Genomic DNA, 17,460 nt, shown 5'->3' on the forward strand with positions numbered 1-17,460 from the left:
CCCTTATTATGACCTTTATTTTTAACCCTCATTCTAACCAGTATTTTTGAACCTCATTCTGACTAGTATTTTTGACCCTCATTATGAGCTTTATTTTTGACCCTCATTCTGAAGTTCATTTCTGACCCTTATTTTTCACCCTCATTCTGACTAGTAATTTTGACCCTCATTATGAGCCCAATTGTTGACCCGTATTCTGAGTACTATGTTTGACCCTCATTATAAACCTCATTATTAGCGTTATTCTTTACCCTCTCTCTGACACTTATTTTTGACCCTCATTCGGACCCTTATCTTTGACCCCCATTATGAAGCTTATTTTTGACCCTCACTCTGACCCTTATTATGACTTTTATTTTTGACCCTCATTCTAACCACTATTTTTGACCCTCATTCTGATTAGTATTTTTGACCCTCATTATGAGCCTAATTGTTGACCCGAATTCTGACTACTATCTTTGACCCTCATTATAAACCTCTTTATGACCGTTCTTTTTGACCCTCTCTCTGACCCTTATTTTTCACCCTCGTTCGGACCCTTATCTTTGACCCCCATCATGAAGCTTATTTTTGACCCTCACTCTGACTAGTATTTTTGACCCTCATTCAGACCCTTATTTTTGCCCCACATTAGGACACTAATTTTTTATCCTCATTCAGCCCCTCATTTTTTACCCTACTTCTGATTTTTATTTTTGACATTCATCCTAACCCTTATTATTGACCCTCACTCAGACCATTATTTGTGACCCTCATCGTGACCCTTATTATGAACCTTATTTTTGAGCCTTACTCTGACTACTATTTTTGACCCTCACTCTAACCCTTATTTTTAACCCTCATCCTGACCCTTATTGTGAACCTTATTTTTGAGCCTCACTTTGATTACTATTTTTGACCCTCATTTTTGACCCTCATTACCGATCTGCAAAACTTCTACTTTTCACGCGAAGAAAACCATTTACACATAGTTTTTATCGTTATGCACCCCGCGAAAAATGAAAAATATCCCCCTGGAGTCCGGAATTGGTTAATTTCGTTCAAATTAAGACAAATCATCACTTCTTCAAGTATTTTTATCTTTAATGCCACTTAAAATATCACACATCTTTCTTCATAATGTTCTCCTGTACTCAGCAATACCCGCTGATGCCCAACTCGTCAGGTTAGCCTCCGCCTTCGAAGAGAAAAAATCCTTCCTCTGCTCCTTCATCGGCGGCGTTATGGCCTATTGTTCTCCATTTCTGTTTTTATTTTTCCCTTTCTCATTATCTCCATTTTCCATTATCCAAAGGACCGGGTATCCCCTATAAATTTGTCTAATGACTAGTCTAACGATAGCTAAAAATATAAAAACAATTCAGTTGTCATTTACATCACTATTGTTGAGTGTCACTTTTGGAAACGATTTAGTGTGTGTAAAGCGGTTATTTTCAGCACGGTGTGCGTGAAGTACAGTAAAAAACAACCACTTTACCCCCATTATCATTCCGAAAAGTGCACTCGGCAGGTATCACAAAAAATAGATATATTTTGTCACAAGACCCAACAATTTTTTTTTCACAAACCTGCACCGAAAGTTCGTACTTTGCTCCCTGATGAGCGAGAGGAAAGTGAGTACTTCCCGCCCTCGGGTGAAAAGTACTCCATTTCCTCCCGCTCAGTAGACAGCGAAATACAAACTTTCCTTTGCAGGCGTGTTAAAAAATTGTATGTGCACCTCGGGCGGGAAAACATGACTTTCTGCCCTTGATGTACAATATACTAATTCTGACGAGTGTGTAGACTGAGGCGAAGCCGAGGAATGCAATTACACGAGTCAGAAATTTTTAAATTTTTTTCTCGAGCTCCAAAGCTAATTTTACCTAATATAGGCTGTGAACGTCGTTTTACAGACAGTGTCACGAAAAATAGCACGTGTTACACGTGCGTGCGAAAAAGTGGTTCTTTACGCACTAGTAACAGGATATGCTAAATTTCCTGCTGTAACAAGCATCATAGCTTACGAAATAAGAAACACCTACCCATGTGTTGACAATGCCAATTATTACTATCTCCAATTGGTGTACCAGGGCTGTAATCACGGGTGAGTGATTACATTTTATAATTATGTTATCAGTGAATTCTAATTTCAATAGGCCCTTTGAGGTAATTTTATATGTATAGTTGTATGAAAGAAATATACCTCTCAGAGAAATGTGGGTTGGAGCACTTCATCTCCCGCGAATCGACACCGAACAAGTGACGGAGACGGAGCATCTAGCGAGATCAGTGCCAACGCCATGTTCTTAACGACAGCTTGCAGGGTTTTGGCCTTCTTAGCCCTTGCATAAAATTTTTCCTGAAGCTGCCAAGATTTTGCTTCTTCGCCGATAGCCCTTGTCAGCGTAACCTGTCAATATTCAAGTACTTGAAAATATACGAGCGGAGGAAACAAAGCAATGTTATGATAGTTTAAGCAATGTATGCATTCTTAAACGTTTCGCTAGGTTTGTGTCCATGTATTTGGAATTTTACTAAATGAAAAATATATATACTACACGGAGAAAAAAGTTGGAGAAAAATTACCAAACAAGTGAAGTAATTGTAGAACGAGCTCAATTTCCAAGACTTTTTTACCCGAAATCGGGGAAAAAGAGTAGAACGATGGTGAATTTTTCCGCGATAGATCAACAAAATTTACTGAATGTGAGGGTAATTTGTACCGAAACTAAAATTTATTCTGCGCTCCAACAATAATGGTCCTAGTGAATGTGAATAATTGTGCAATATTGCGTATAATTTTCATGGAACAGAGAGTGACTTTTTACCGAACGCGTTCGATAAAATTTCACTTCCGTCCGTCCTCATATCCTTCAAATGGGTCTAGGACGAGTAATACTCTACCGGTGGGGAAATTTTAATATGCAGGAGGATAATTTTTGCATCCATAGATGTGTTCTTTTGACGAAACGAATCGTAAGATATCCCTTACAAATAAGTATTTTTTCATTGGATTATAATTCGCCCTACGATTACCTTGCGTACAGTAAAAGTTGCCATGATTTTCCATGTAATTTTTATTCAATTTTTCTCTCCCTGTAGGAAGAATTCTTTTATAGTATATTTCGTCATTAGGCCGAAAAAACTTTTCTGGTAAATATGAGGTTTGCAGGACGAGCCGAATTGAATGGTTCAATAAAATTGAGAATGCAAATAAAGTCACTGTGAATTTGCAGGGATGGGAACCTCGAATTACATTTGCAATCGAATTACTTGAAAATTACTAAATATATGTGATGTATAAAATTGCTTCGGGAGAGATTTTATTACACTGAGAATTTTTAATTTGTGATTTTTGATTATCAGTTCCGATAAATTATAGTAATCGATGGTAATTACAACGAAAATTACATCAGAATTTTATTGGGATTAAAAATCAAATCAAATTCATGTATATAATTTACAATGCCCATTCGGAATTCCTCCAGTAACTGAAAAGTCTTTTGGCAAAAAATACCCATTGTGAAGGAAAAAAAATTTGCTGGAGTAAATTACATATTACAGCCGAGATTAGGAATTTCCAATTCCTAACTGAAAAAGGAATTTCGTAATCGTCATTTTCAGATTATAAAATGGTAGAGTAACTGTAATATTCGATTCCAAAATTACAAATTATTCGAGTAATTCTCAGATAATAATTCGCATTACTCATTCAATTTTGTAATCTGACAAATTTAAATTCTCGTGAGTTGTGCCGAAAGGACGTATAGACATTATTTTCTAGATTTTAGAAACTCCTGTTCTTAAACTTTATCCTTGATGGGATCATAAAAACTAATAAATTCGGGGATTGTTTTTAGAAACAAATATTTTCTAAAACCAATACTGAATTTTTCTTAATTTTAGAAAATTTCCAGATTGAACTAAAAAATTGCAACCGAAGTATTTAAAGGGCGTAAGTGCCCCATACATCCGGAGGGGTGCCCAAATATCGGGAATTTCAGATGTGAGGAATGGTGATTTTGCAAAGAGGGAGAGGGGGGAGGAGATTGGGCATTGAGAAATCACAATCGATTAAAATTGAGTTGGTGAGTTTTTCCAAAATATCTCCGAAACTAAAGGAGACTGCGAATATTTACGAAAATGTGGGGGGGGGGGGGGGCATTGAGAATTCACAACCAAGAAAATTGAGTCGATAGATTTTTCAAAAATATCTTCAAAATTAAGGGAGATGGCGAATTTTTACTGAAAATTTGGGGGAAAGGGCGTGTGCATTGAGAATTCGCAATCAAAAAAATTGAGTCGGTAAGTTTTTCAAAAATATCTCCAAAACAAAGGGAAATAGACAATTTTTACTGAAAATTTGGGGCGGGAGGGAGGTAGAAAGTTTTGATTGAATACTCCATGTACAACCCTCCCCCCTTAAACTTTCAGTAAAAATTCACTACCTCCCTTAGTTTCGCAGATATTTTTGAAAAACTTATCGACTCAATTTTTTTTGGTTATGAATTCTTAATATACCCCTCCCCCCCGCCATTTTTGAGACCATTTTATTAGTTAATCTGGAATGAATGATTAACACAAAATTGTAAAGTAGGTGATTTCGCCAAAAATTGGTCCGGTTTCGTTCCTTGAAAATTTTAATTTTGTAGATACTTTTCAGATGGTTTCTTCTACTATCAAAAGACCTTTGAAAAAATCTCTCCATTATCGTCGGAAAAGTCAATTTCTTTGATTTTCGACTTTTTCTCTTCTTTTTTGTTTAAATTCTGGGTGTCCTAAGATATTTTTTGACTCTTCAATATGTATTATTGGCGAAAATTTCCCGTTCTTTCGATTAGGCATGGTTTAAAGTTATTCACATCACCAGAAATATCCTGAAATTGCGAAAAGAGTTAAAAATTCCGCGTTGTATCACCTTTCCCCATCTGGATTGCAGATTTTTCATTTTTGTTGTGGAACTAACTTTTTATTTCGGAAAGTATCCAAAAATGAAGTTGGGATTCCACTCTATCTAAACATAATTTCTGCCCTGTTTTTCCTTTTTTTGATTTTTTTCATTAATTAAAAATGTTTTTGTTTTCCATCGAAAACTTTTTTTTGTGAAGAAATTGAGAAAAGAAAATTTTACTGGAAAAGTATGTATACGATCCCTGGGCTCGAATTTTTAAAGTCTCCTAATTGTTTTTAAGCACATCAAAAACTGTGTTCCGAAAAATTAGGTTCAAATGACCCAGACATATCTGAAACGTAGAAATTCATTATTCCCAAGGAAAGTGTTTATACGACTTTTTTCTCTGTATTTTCAAAAAATTGAAAAATTTCCCATAAAAAAATTAAAAAAATTATCTCGAAAAATTGGGCTCAGATGACTCAGAATCATCAAAAACGTGGAGATTTTCAGTGAAAAAAAATTACGCGTAAAAAAATCAAAAAAATTGTCTCATAAAATTCGGCTCAGATGACTCAGAATCATCCAAAACGTGGAAATGTCGTATTCTCTGGGAAAGTGTTTATACGACCTTTTGGCACAAATTTTCGAAAAAATTAAAAAAATTACGCTTAAAAAAATTAAAAAAATTGTCCCGTATAATTGTGCACAGATGACCCAGCATCATCCAAAACGTGGAGATTTCATATTTTCTGGGAAAGTGTTTATACGATTTTTTGACCTGAATTTTCAAAATTTTTCAAATTCCTTGTAGAAAAATAAAAAAATTGGTTCCGAAAAGATGAGCTCAGATGACTCAGAAACATCTGAAACGTGGAGATTTCATATCCTCTAGGAAAGTGTTTATACGACCTTTTGGCACAACTCACGCGAATTGTCCACTTTAGGGGATATTGAATCTGCACGTTTCAGACGATGCTGAATCGTCTGAGCTCAACCTGTTGCGTATCAAGTACGCGAAATTAACAATCTTTCTATTTTTAAATATNATAAAAAAATTGGTTCCGAAAAGATGAGCTCAGATGACTCAGAAACATCTGAAACGTGGAGATTTCATATCCTCTAGGAAAGTGTTTATACGACCTTTTGGCACAACTCACGCGAATTGTCCACTTTAGGGGATATTGAATCTGCACGTTTCAGACGATGCTGAATCGTCTGAGCTCAACCTGTTGCGTATCAAGTACGCGAAATTAACAATCTTTCTATTTTTAAATATTTAATTCAATCCTTGAAAATTTCCCATTTTTAGTTTAGTATTTTTCCCAAATAATTTCTAGAATTTTAATTATACTCAGCTTTGTCCTCTAGAAAAGTTGTAAACTCATAAAATCACCCGAAAATATTTCTCAAATATCTCTTTTAGACCCTTCAGAATTATTTTATTGAAATAATCCTCATATTTCCTCAAGTTTGTAAAGGACATTTCTCAGAAATTTAATCACTGCCAAAATTTGTCCTAATCCCTTCATTCAACTCAAAAATTTGTATTTCCAAATTACTTTATAGTTTCTTTCCGTTTATTGCGCTCGACCCTCAACGGTCCCGCAATATTTTCGCTCAGACGCCCTTTATTGGGGAATAGGCCCAAGGCGCGCCAATTTCTCCCTCTCTCCCTACTTCCTGCACTTCCGAATTTTCCATGATACCTCTCCAATCAGAATATTGTCCCTCCCATCACAGGTCATTTTGACCAATCATTGGAAAATTTAGAAAAATCATTTTCCTCCTCCACTTTTCCATCCCTTCTACTTTGAAAATCCAACTTGTCCAAAATTTAATATTTTGTAATCAGTTACGAATTTCATCCCTAGGAAGAAACACCTTATCGGAGGTACCCTCGTGCATTATACCTCTCTACCAAATCTTGTTAAAAATAAATATCGACTTTGTTAAAACGTGAGTAATCATTCCAAGTCTCCAATTATCCAAGTCTCCTCACCTTTAATTGCTCTCATCGAATTCACCCCTTTCATTAAAAAAAAACAGCTACACAAAGATTATTTCGGCGTGTAGCAAAAATTGCAAATATTGTTCTGTGTAGGTCAGATTTCTGGAATTTACGACTCCAGAAAGTTCAAAATCGAACGCAGTATTCTCGCATTTTAATTCATGGTCCTTCGAGCCGGATAGTTTAAAGCCACTCGTGTATAGAATCAGTGTAATTATTCTCACATAGACTCAGTGTGACAACTCGCGAATAGACTCAGTGCGCATAGTGATATTAGTGACTCTCGTATGAACTTTGCATATCGTTGCAAAATAAAATCTCTCACGCCTCCACTCTCCGCACCGGGGGAGCCCCATAACAGTTTATGTTGCCGCGTAGTCCCGAACGTGGAAATCCAATCACAAACATGGCTCAGGTCGAAGTATTAAAAAACAAACGCACAGCTCTGAAGACTAGAATCACCAAGTGCAACAATTGGATCCAAGCAGATGGCAGAAATGCAATGGTGGAACTCATAGAAGAAAAGTTGAAAACCATTCGAGAAAAGTTCGCTGCATGGGAACAAAGCAACGCCACCCTCCTCGAGCTGGACCTGGACCACGTAGCTGTAAATCTAGCAGAAACCGAGGCTGTTGAAGATGCTTATCACAACGCAGTAGCATCGCTGAAACATTTGATCAACTCCAAGAATCAGCCTCCCTCATCACCACCAATCCCTCAACAGACGCCAGCTGCTGGAGCTAGCTATCCTCCGCAGTTTAACATGAAATTGCCTGAAATAACTCTCGACAAATTTGATGGCAGTTTTGACAAGTATCGACCATTCAGGGACCAATTCAATGCTCGTCTCCCAAGTAGCGTTGGAAAGATCATCCGACTTCAGTATCTTCAATCGCTAGTGATTGGAGAAGCTCGACAAGTGATCGAAGCATTGGAGATCACTGAAAATAACTACGAAGTAGCCTGGGATCTACTGGACAAGAAATACAACGTCCCCAGGCAAGCTCTCCGACGCCATTGCTCTCTACTTCTCAACGTAGGAAAGAGGAACAGAGAGAGCAACAAATCCCTCACAGACCTGGTGAATTTTGTACGCCAACAATTACGATTGATCAAGGCCTTCGGCGGCCCAGAAGAGCAGCTAAATGGCCTGATCAGCACCATTATCCTCAATCAGCTGGATGATGACCTCGTTTTCCAATGGGAAACACATATCGAAGGCAATGACATGCCGAAGCACGAGCTACTCCTCGACTTCCTCGAAAAACGTGGAATCTGTGCCAAAAGCAGTACAGAATCTTCCAAAAATAACAAACAGAAGAGTGACCAACTGAACAGAAACCCCACACAAAAGAGCTCACAATTCAAACAACAAGGTAATTCTTCATCTAGTCACTCAACCCCCAAGGCACAAACTTTCTTCTCCAACGTCATCAGAAAGTGTCCAGTCTGTACTGAAGAGTACAGAATTTATGAATGTCCAAAATTCATGGAGATGGACATCGAGAAGCGTAAGAAGGTCATCTTCAATCAAGGCCGTTGTCTCAACTGCTTCGCCAAAGGACATGGAGTCAAGGAATGCAAGTCGAAGTATTTCTGCAAGACTTGTAATGATCCAGAAGCTAAGCACCACTCACTACTCCACTACATCAAGGAATCTTCAACAGCACCAGGCACCACCAGTGCATGACTAAATACTCCAAGCAGCCCAACCGCATCACCATCTCACTGCCGCTGGACTCAGTAGGACAAGACATCCTGCCCACAGCAATCATCAATCTTCTCAACAAGAATCGTCAACCAGTACCATGTCGTGCCCTCATCGATACTGGATCCACAAGAAACTTCATTACTCAGGAATTGGCTGCTGAGCTTGGCATCACCAAGGTAACTTGCTCTATCCCCATCGGAGCTCTGGATCAACTCTCAACAATCGTACGCCACAGAATCAACACCACAATCACCTCTCGTTTGAACAAGTTCAAAAAAGAATTGAGTTTCTTAATAGTCCCAAGAATCTCATCTCTCATACCCAGTGAGCAAATTGATAGAGATTCACTGAAGATTCCCAAGAATTTGCCCCTCGCAGACCTGAACTTCCACAAGCCTGCTCCAATCCAGGTTTTGCTGGGATCCAGTACCTCCATCTCTGTTCTCAGCATAGGACAAATCAAACTCCCCAACTCTGCCGACGTTCATCTTCAGAAAACTCTATTCGGCTGGATTGTCTGTGGCAGTATGAGTGACGAGTCCGACCACGATCAAGCAAAATGTCATTTCACCAAAATAATTGATGAGTTCAAAAGATTTTGGGAAATCGAGGACATTGGGCTCAGGGAGAGCCAACAATCAGAAGAAAAAGCAGCCTGCCAGCTTCATTTCAAGCAGCACGTGTCACGCAATTCCGAAGGTCGGTATGTAGTGGCACTTCCCTTCAACGAGAAAAAGGCTCAACTCGGCACCTCATTCCTCCAGGCGAAACGTCGCCTTCTCTCACTAGAACGAAAATTCCAATGGAACCCCAAGCTAGCAGAAGAGTATACCAAGGTCATCAACGAGTACATTGACCTTGGCCACATGAAGAAGGTTGACACAGAGGTAGAAGATGGCTTCTACCTTCCCCACCATGCAGTCATCAAGGAGATCAGCCTCACCACCAAGACTAGAGTTGTCTTCGACGGATCAGCTCGCTCCAGTACTGGTGTATCTCTCAATGACGCCCTGATGGTTGGTCCAACTATTCAGGACGATATTCTACCTCTAGTGCTACGATTCAGGCTCCACAATTACATACTCACTGGTGACATCGAGAAGATGTATCGCCAGGTTCTTGTGAGACCCGAAGACACGAAATATCAACGTATTCTCTGGCGAGAGAAAGATAAGATCAACACATACGAGTTGCAGACAGTGACGTTTGGACTCTCCTCTGCTCCATTCTTAGCAGTCAGATGCCTACACCAGTTGGCTGATGATGAACACGAAAGGTACCCAGTAGCAGCTGAACGACTAAAACGAGACCTCTATGTCGATGATCTTCTCACTGGGGCAGCTACACTTGAAGAAGCCCTGCACCTCAGAGATGACATCATGAACCTGCTCAAAGAAGGCGGCTTCAACCTACGACAGTGTGCCTCCAACTCCCCAGACATTCTCCAAGGTCTACCAGAGTCAACCGTCAATCTTCAATTACTCGGTGGGGATGATCCTACCCTCAAAACCCTAGGAATCCATTAGGATTCGCAGAATGATAGTATTGTGTATACTGTCAACCCCATCGCCACCAGGGATGTCATCACCATGAGGACCATTGCATCAGACGTTGCACGAATCTTCGATCCACTTGGATTACTGAATCCAGTGGTAACACACGCCAAGATCATACAACAAGAACTCTGGAGACTCAAATTAAATTGGGATGACTCTACACCGACAGAAATTCATACTAAATGGAATGAATTTGCATCACAACTTCCTCTCCTCAACAAAATGCAGTTCAAACGACAAGTTACATCGAATCTCAAGCATTTAGAAGTGCACGGTTTCTGTGATGCCAGCCAGAGTGCGTACGGAGCCTGCAATTATCTCAAGTCAATCGATGACAACGGAAAAAGCCAGATCAACCTCTACTGTGCTAAATCTCGAATCACTCCTCTCAAAGGCAATCACACCATCCCTCGCTTGGAACTCTGTGCAATGGAACTCCTCTCTAACCTGTATGACACAGTGAAGAAAGCAACAGACCTCACACCACAACGAGAAGTTTTTTGGTCAGACTCTACTGTCGCTCTCCACTGGATTAGAACATCTCCTCACCTCCTTCAACGATTCGTGGCTAACAGGGTGTCTCGAATCCAAGATCTCACCAAGAACATAGAGTGGAGACATGTACGCACACACGACAATCCCGCAGATGCAGTATCCAGGGGTGAACTTGCCTCTGACTTCTTGAAGAATCATCTGTGGCTGCATGGACCCAGCTGGCTCCATGATCCTGAAGAGCATTGGCCTCATCTCCTCATAGAAAAGCCCTCAGAATTACCTGAACTTCAAAAAATTGCTTGTCTTCATGTCACTGAACCCGCCAGCAATCTCTTTCTACGTCGGTATTCCTAATTTGAAAAGCTCAAACGAATCACTGGATGGTGCTTAAGGTGGCGCAAGAGACTTTCCCACAAATATCTCACTCTCCCAGAACTTGAAGCAGCCGAAACTAAACTTCTCCAACTAGTTCAAGAAGAAGCCTTCTCCACAGAACTCTCACTACTTCGGCAAGGAAAACCTCTTTCTTCAAAAAATCGTTTAAAAAACCTCAGTTTGAAACTCGATGACAATGGACTCATTCGAGTTGGTGGTCGGCTAAGAAAGGCTCGTAATTTTCCCTTAGATGGCAAACATCCCACATTGCTACCAAAGGGGCATTACATCACTCACCTCCTCATCAAGAAAGCTCACTTGGCCAATCTTCACCCAGGCATCCAGACAACTCTTCATCTACTCAGGCAGCGATACTGGCCCATTGATGGGCGCAGTCAAGTACGATTCATCATTCACAAGTGCATCAACTGTGCCAAGGTAGATCCACCTTCAGTCAACTACCCCATGGCAGATCTCCCGAGCGCACGCATCACACAGGCAAACCCCTTCACTCACACTGGTGTGGACTATTGTGGTCCCTTCCTCATCAAAGAACGAAGATACCGTAATCTCAAGAAAATAAAAATTTGGATCAGCATATTCGTGTGCTTCACAACAAAGGCAGTACACATCGAACTCATCAATAACTTGACCAGTGAAGAATTTTTGGCTACACTCAGCCGATTCATCTCTCGACATCCCTCCTGCAAGGCTCTCCACTCAGATAATGCAACAACATTCATCGGTGCAAACAAAGAGTTGAAGGAACTCTATACACTTCTCAACGACGAAAAGCACGGTGAATTCATCAATCGAAAGCTGAATGAACAAGGCATCGAATGGAATTTCATCCCCCCTGTATCTCCTCATTGCGGTGGCATCTGGGAAGCTGCCGTGAAGTCTTATGCAACATATGAAAAGAGTTATTGGAAATGAATTGTTAACATATCAACAGTTCAATACTTTCTGCATCAAAATTGAGGGAATCCTCAATTCAAGACTATTGACTCCATTATCATCTGATCCAAACGATTTCAACGCTCTCACACCTGCTCACTTCCTGCATGGAGACATTACCACTGATCTCCCTGCACCTGACTGGACAGAGGTCCCTAGCAATCGTCTCTCTTACTGGCAACACTTTGAGAAGATTAAGCAACATTTCTGGAATCGGTGGCATAAGGAGTACCTCTCCGAACTCAACATCCGTCATAAGTGGACTTCAGGACACCATGACATTAGCGTTGGAGCATTGGTGCTCTTGCGCGACGACAATTTACCCCCTCTAAAATGGCGCATGGGCCGTGTCATTGAAATCTACCCATCAGACGATGGCATCACCAGGAAGGCTAGGCTGCGGACATCTACTGGAGAAGTAGATCGAAACGTTCGACGCTTGGCACCACTGCCCGTGGACTCCAGCAACTCCAAGGAATAATTGATCACTCAGCTCTCAACGGGGGAGTATGTTGCGTATCAAGTACGCGAAATTAACAATCTTTCTATTTTTAAATATTTAATTCAATCCTTGAAAATTTCCCATTTTTATTTTAGTATTTTTCCCAAATAATTCTTAGAATTTTAATTATACTCAGCTTTGTCCTCTAGAAAAGTTGTAAACTCATAAAATCACCCGAAAATATTTCTCAAATATCTCTTTTAGACCCTTCAGAATTATTTTCAAAAATATTTATTTCGGAGATATGATTTTTTCTTAGTTTTTTCATTTTTCTCCGATATCTCGGGTTCTATCGATCCGATTTTGATATTCCATGCGTCAAAATGTTCAATTTTCTACCACCTATAAGAATATCATGGGTAAAGTTTTTTATCCAATCTGTAAGCGCTCATAATTACGAAATATCCAACGAAAAAGTTGAAAAACTCGAATTTTCGAAATTACGTCACGTTTGATTTTCCTCATGTTTTTTTCAATGATTCTTATAATCAAAACAAGTATTTTGAGCCGTCATATAAGTTGGGTTTCGTCCTAGATATATTTTAATTTAAAATTTTTTTCTGTTCCGCAAATTTGGTCAAAACATACCAAAACATCTTTGATTATAGATCGAAAAAATATGTAATATATAGGTAAATCCACTTCATACCGATTATAATCAAAGTCAATCAACTCCATTCTGGGATATTTTGACCAAATTCGCAGAATTTCGAAGAGAAAAAATTAAAAATAAAATAGATCCAGGACGAAACCATTCAAAAATTAATTTCTCCTCTCCCCAATTGAGATGAAGGAATGAAACCAAAGCCTACCGATAGAGAATTGTATTTTTAATAAATGACATCGGTTTCATTTCTTAATCTTAATGAGGAGCGAAGGAATGAATTGCGATGGAGGAATGAAAGCAGTATCTATCGATCGAGAATTATATTCTCAATAAATGAGAACGGTTTCATTCCTTAATCTCAATCAGGAGAGGCGGAATGAATTTTCAAAGCGGGCATTAACGCCGGAGAAGTTCTTCTGATTCAAAAATTAATTTCTCCCCTCCCGAATTGAGATGAAGGAATTCAACCAAAGCCTATCAATCGAGAATTGTATTTTTAATGAATGCCATCGTTTTCACTTCTTAAGGGTGCCAAGTGAATTTGGCGATGACCTTGAAAATTGACATTCACCAACAAAGTTATAATTTTTTAAATTAATAGTATTAGACAGATGGTGAACATCGGTGACAATTTTAAAATTTTAGAACTTATGGATATCGAGAAATTGAATAAACAAAATCAGTCTTATACACGGCCTCTTATGGGGTTTTGATTAGATTGAACGTTTCAACCCCCTAGGAACTCAAGAAAAATTTGAAAAAATTTGAAGATATGGCGAATGATCTGTTCAATGTGATGGCGATAAAAAACAATGAGGTACCAGGGTGAATAAGAGAGATATTTCAACCCGCCATACCCATTTGATCCCATGCTTTCTCGAGGTTCGTCACGCGAAGTAGAGGATTTTCCGCATTTATTTTCTCGATGTCTAGTTCCGGTTGCGGGTTTGAAATTTCATCCAATGGATGAATACATATTTCTCCAGTAATGGAGGGAAAGAAAAATTTTTTAAAAAATCTTTTTTCAAATTCATTTGGCACCCTTAAGCTCAATTATGGGCGGAGGAATGAATTTTCAAAAGCGTGGAGTAACTCCGAACGGCTCTCCGGCGTCGAGTGAGCCCGGAGGTTCTCCCCCGATTGGAAAATTCATTTCTCTCCCCCTAATTGGGATGATGGAATGAAAGCAACGTCTATCGATCGAGAATTATATCCTCAATAAATGACAGCGGTTTTATTTCTTAAGCTCTATTAGGAGCGGAGGAATGAATTTTCAAAGCGCGGAGTAACTCTGGACAAGTTCTTCTCGCGATAGAAGTTACTTTCATTCCTTCATCGCAATTAGGGGGGGAGAAATGAATTTTCCAATCAGGGGAGCCTCTCCGGGCTCACTCGACGCTGGAGAGCCGTTCGGGGTTACTCCGCGCTTTTGAAAATTCACTCCTCCGCTCCTAATTAAGATTAAGAAGTGAAACCGGTGTCATTTACTGAAAATACAATTCTCGATCGATAGGCGTTAATTTCACTCCTTCATCTCAATTACGGAGGGGAGAAAAGAATTTCTAAATGAAAAGAACTTGTCCAGAGTTTCTCCGCGCTTTGAAAATTCATTCCTCCGCTCCTAATAGAGATTGAGGAATGAAACCGCTGTCATTTATTGAGAATATAATTCTCGATCGATAGACGTTGATTTCTTTCCTTCATCCCAATTAGGGGGGGGGGAGAGAAATAAATTTTCCAATCGGGGGAGCTCCCCTGGGCTCACTCGACGCCGGAGAACCGTTCGGGATTATTCCGCGCTTTTGAAAATTCATTCCTTCGCTCCTAATTGAGATTAAGAAGTGAAACCGATGTCATTTATTAAAAATACAATTCTCTATCGGTAGGCTTTGGTTTCATTCCTTCATCTCAATTGGGGAGGGGAGAAATTAATTTTTGAATGGTTTCGTCCTTGATCTATTTTATTTTTAATTCTTTCTCTTCGAAATTCTGCGAATTTGGTCAAAATATCCCAGTGTCATGTCAGAATGGACGAAACCTTTCTTCAATAACACTGTATGTCAGCCATGAAAAACTGACATGAAAGAGTATGAAAACTTTTTGATGAAATAATTTTTAGAGTCGAAGGTTTTAATCTCAAAATGGAAATATCTCGAAAGATAAATAGTTGGAGTTTCAAATCGAATTGATAGAAGGTTAATTATTGGGAAATTTGCAAATAGCACTTGAATGTTCTCTTATTTACTCGTTGTCTTTTCAATCTGTCGAGAGGATAATTTCGAAAAGGATTCACAAGGTTTAAATTCAAAATAATTTGAACATTTTATGTTTTCATCACTAAGAGTGAGTTTACAATCTTAGTAACTAATGATTTTTGACTTACATGAATTGTTGCGTTGATCGGTGAGTATTAATTTGAGATTATCGAAGAATATAATGATGATATCGTAGTGTAGACTTTTGAGGTTGAAATCTCAAAAGTAAATGCACAAGCCAATGGCTGAAGTGCAAGTCGATTATCGGAGTTACGACGACTTTGACGACTGGTGACTTGTAGATGATGGGGGTGTACTGGTAACTGAATTCGGTGCCCTCAAGCAGCCCTTATATATCCTTGATTCGACCATGATGCATGGGGTGTTACCCTTCGACACATGGTGAGTCTCCGCTCGTGACAACGTGGCTATCTCGGTGCTGGTTGGTGGAGACTCTTATTTCTATAACTTTATCGGTTCCCCACGTGTCCGATTCTCGTAAGGTATCTGTCCCCCGGTATGGTACCGATCGTTCTCCAAAGTATGATAATGGCTTTGGAGGCGCCGCGATTATTCGAAGGGGAGCGTTTGTCTGAAGATTCGCCCCCTTGTCATTATCTTGGAATGGATCAATAATTTGACGAGTCCACTCGCTAGCCAGTTCTAATTTTTCTAATCTCATCATGATAAATTGAATAGAATATTGTACTCTTCATTTATGGATAGAATTTGTTTTAGTATAATTATTGAATTCTTAATTTTGAAGATTCTTATCTCTTAAAGATAAATAAATTAATCAAACAATTCACGGTTTTAATTGTTACATGATTATATTCTAGTTTTTGATTAATAGGTGTCGTCTCTTCATTTCTATTTCTATTATTCTTCGAATATATGGTTTCCACATTTGACCCTTCTGAGTGTTAATATTCGATACTCAGAATTGATTCTTGCTATTGTCCATTTATGTGTTTACAAAAAGAATGGGTCTTTTGTAAAGAAAATTATTTAGGAAAAATGTATTTTAATGCATTTTTCGACGGACGTCACACCAGAATGGAGTTGACTGACTTTGATTATAATCGGTATGAAGCGGATTTACCTATATATTACATATTTTTTCGATCTATAATCAAAGATGTTTTGGTATGTTTTGACCAAATTTGCGGAACAGAAAATAATTTTAAATTAAAATATATCTAGGACGAAAGCCAACTTGTACGACGGCTCAAAATACTTGTTTTGATTATAAGAATCATTGAAAAAAGCATGAGGAAAATCAAACGTGACGTAATTTCGAAAATTCGAGTTTTTCAACTTTTTCTTTGGATATTTCGTAATTATGAGCGCTTACAGATCGGCTAAAAAACTTTACCCATGATATTCTTATAGGTGGTAGAAAATTGAACATTTTGACGCATGGAATATCAAAATCGGATCGATAGAACCCGAGATATTGGAGAAAAATGAAAAAACTAAGAAAAAATCATATCTCCGAAGTGAGCTGCCGAAAAAATCTGAAAAAAAATTGATAGTTTTTTTAGCCCCCTAGTTGTAGAAAAAATCGCCAGCAATTTCCAACAGGGTGAGGCTCAGCCGTTGACTCAAAATCAAACATTGAAATCTCTCTTTTAAAATTCCATTAATTACTCCTCGATAAAATTATATAAATTCACAGCAGGGATGGGAAAATTGGGAATTTGGCGTTCCTGAATATTAAATTACATTTTTCTTTCGTAATTTGAGAAAAATAATTGGAGATTACAATTAAATATCAAGTTGTATATCAGTAATCCATTAATCCTTTGAAATTTATAATTCTTCTGAATCGATTGGAAAATACATGAGTTTTTATTAGCCCTAATTGCAAACTACTAAAATATTCGAAGGAATTTTCAATGACCTCTACTAACTATCGGCGATAGAAATAATCTAATAAAATGCCATTGGAGAATACTTGACTAACCGGGAATTTGATTTCTCAGATTACAGATTATTGAATAATAAATATTCACAATACCGAATTACTGGAATGGGCAAGTCATTTCATATTGTAGTTCTCCAAATTACATGGGTAATTTGGAATCTGACTTCGACGATTTTCCGATTAGGTAGATA

The 17,460-nt window shown here is 38.6% G+C and overlaps 3 protein-coding genes across 3 annotated transcripts; all 3 read left to right on the forward strand.

Moving 5' to 3' along the window:
• Window positions 1–7,290: 7,290 nt before the first annotated feature.
• Window positions 7,291–8,574, forward strand: LOC107045015. The gene has a single exon (XM_015267106.1). The coding sequence runs from the start codon at window positions 7,291–7,293 to the stop codon at window positions 8,572–8,574; it is 1,284 nt and encodes a 427-aa protein (XP_015122592.1).
• Window positions 8,571–10,121, forward strand: LOC107045016. Its single transcript, XM_015267107.1, has one exon. It carries the CDS (start codon window positions 8,571–8,573, stop codon window positions 10,119–10,121), a length of 1,551 nt encoding a protein of 516 aa, XP_015122593.1.
• Window positions 10,122–10,184: 63 nt separating this feature from the next.
• LOC107045017 lies at window positions 10,185–12,459 on the forward strand. Its single transcript, XM_015267108.1, has 3 exons — window positions 10,185–10,990; window positions 11,039–11,915; window positions 11,977–12,459. Exons 1-3 carry the CDS (start codon window positions 10,185–10,187, stop codon window positions 12,457–12,459), a joined length of 2,166 nt encoding a protein of 721 aa, XP_015122594.1.
• Window positions 12,460–17,460: the final 5,001 nt, after the last annotated feature.

This window comes from Diachasma alloeum, unplaced genomic scaffold, assembly GCF_001412515.2.
Source record: "Diachasma alloeum isolate Michigan unplaced genomic scaffold, Dall2.0 Dall_scaffold_00864, whole genome shotgun sequence".
NCBI lineage: Eukaryota > Metazoa > Arthropoda > Insecta > Hymenoptera > Braconidae > Diachasma > Diachasma alloeum.

Excerpts from the sequence above, each read along its gene's own strand:
- LOC107045015 (XM_015267106.1), top strand. The coding sequence starts at position 7,291 with ATGGCTCAGGTCGAAGTATTAAAAAACAAACGCACAGCTCTGAAGACT.
- LOC107045017 (XM_015267108.1), top strand. The coding sequence starts at position 10,185 with ATGAGGACCATTGCATCAGACGTTGCACGAATCTTCGATCCACTTGGA. Across the intron at positions 10,991-11,038 it reads AGCAATCTCTTTCTACGTCG|GTGGCGCAAGAGACTTTCCC; the intron begins GTATTCCTAATT and ends ATGGTGCTTAAG. Across the intron at positions 11,916-11,976 it reads GTGGCATCTGGGAAGCTGCC|TTCAATACTTTCTGCATCAA; the intron begins GTGAAGTCTTAT and ends ACATATCAACAG.
- LOC107045016 (XM_015267107.1), top strand. The coding sequence starts at position 8,571 with ATGACTAAATACTCCAAGCAGCCCAACCGCATCACCATCTCACTGCCG.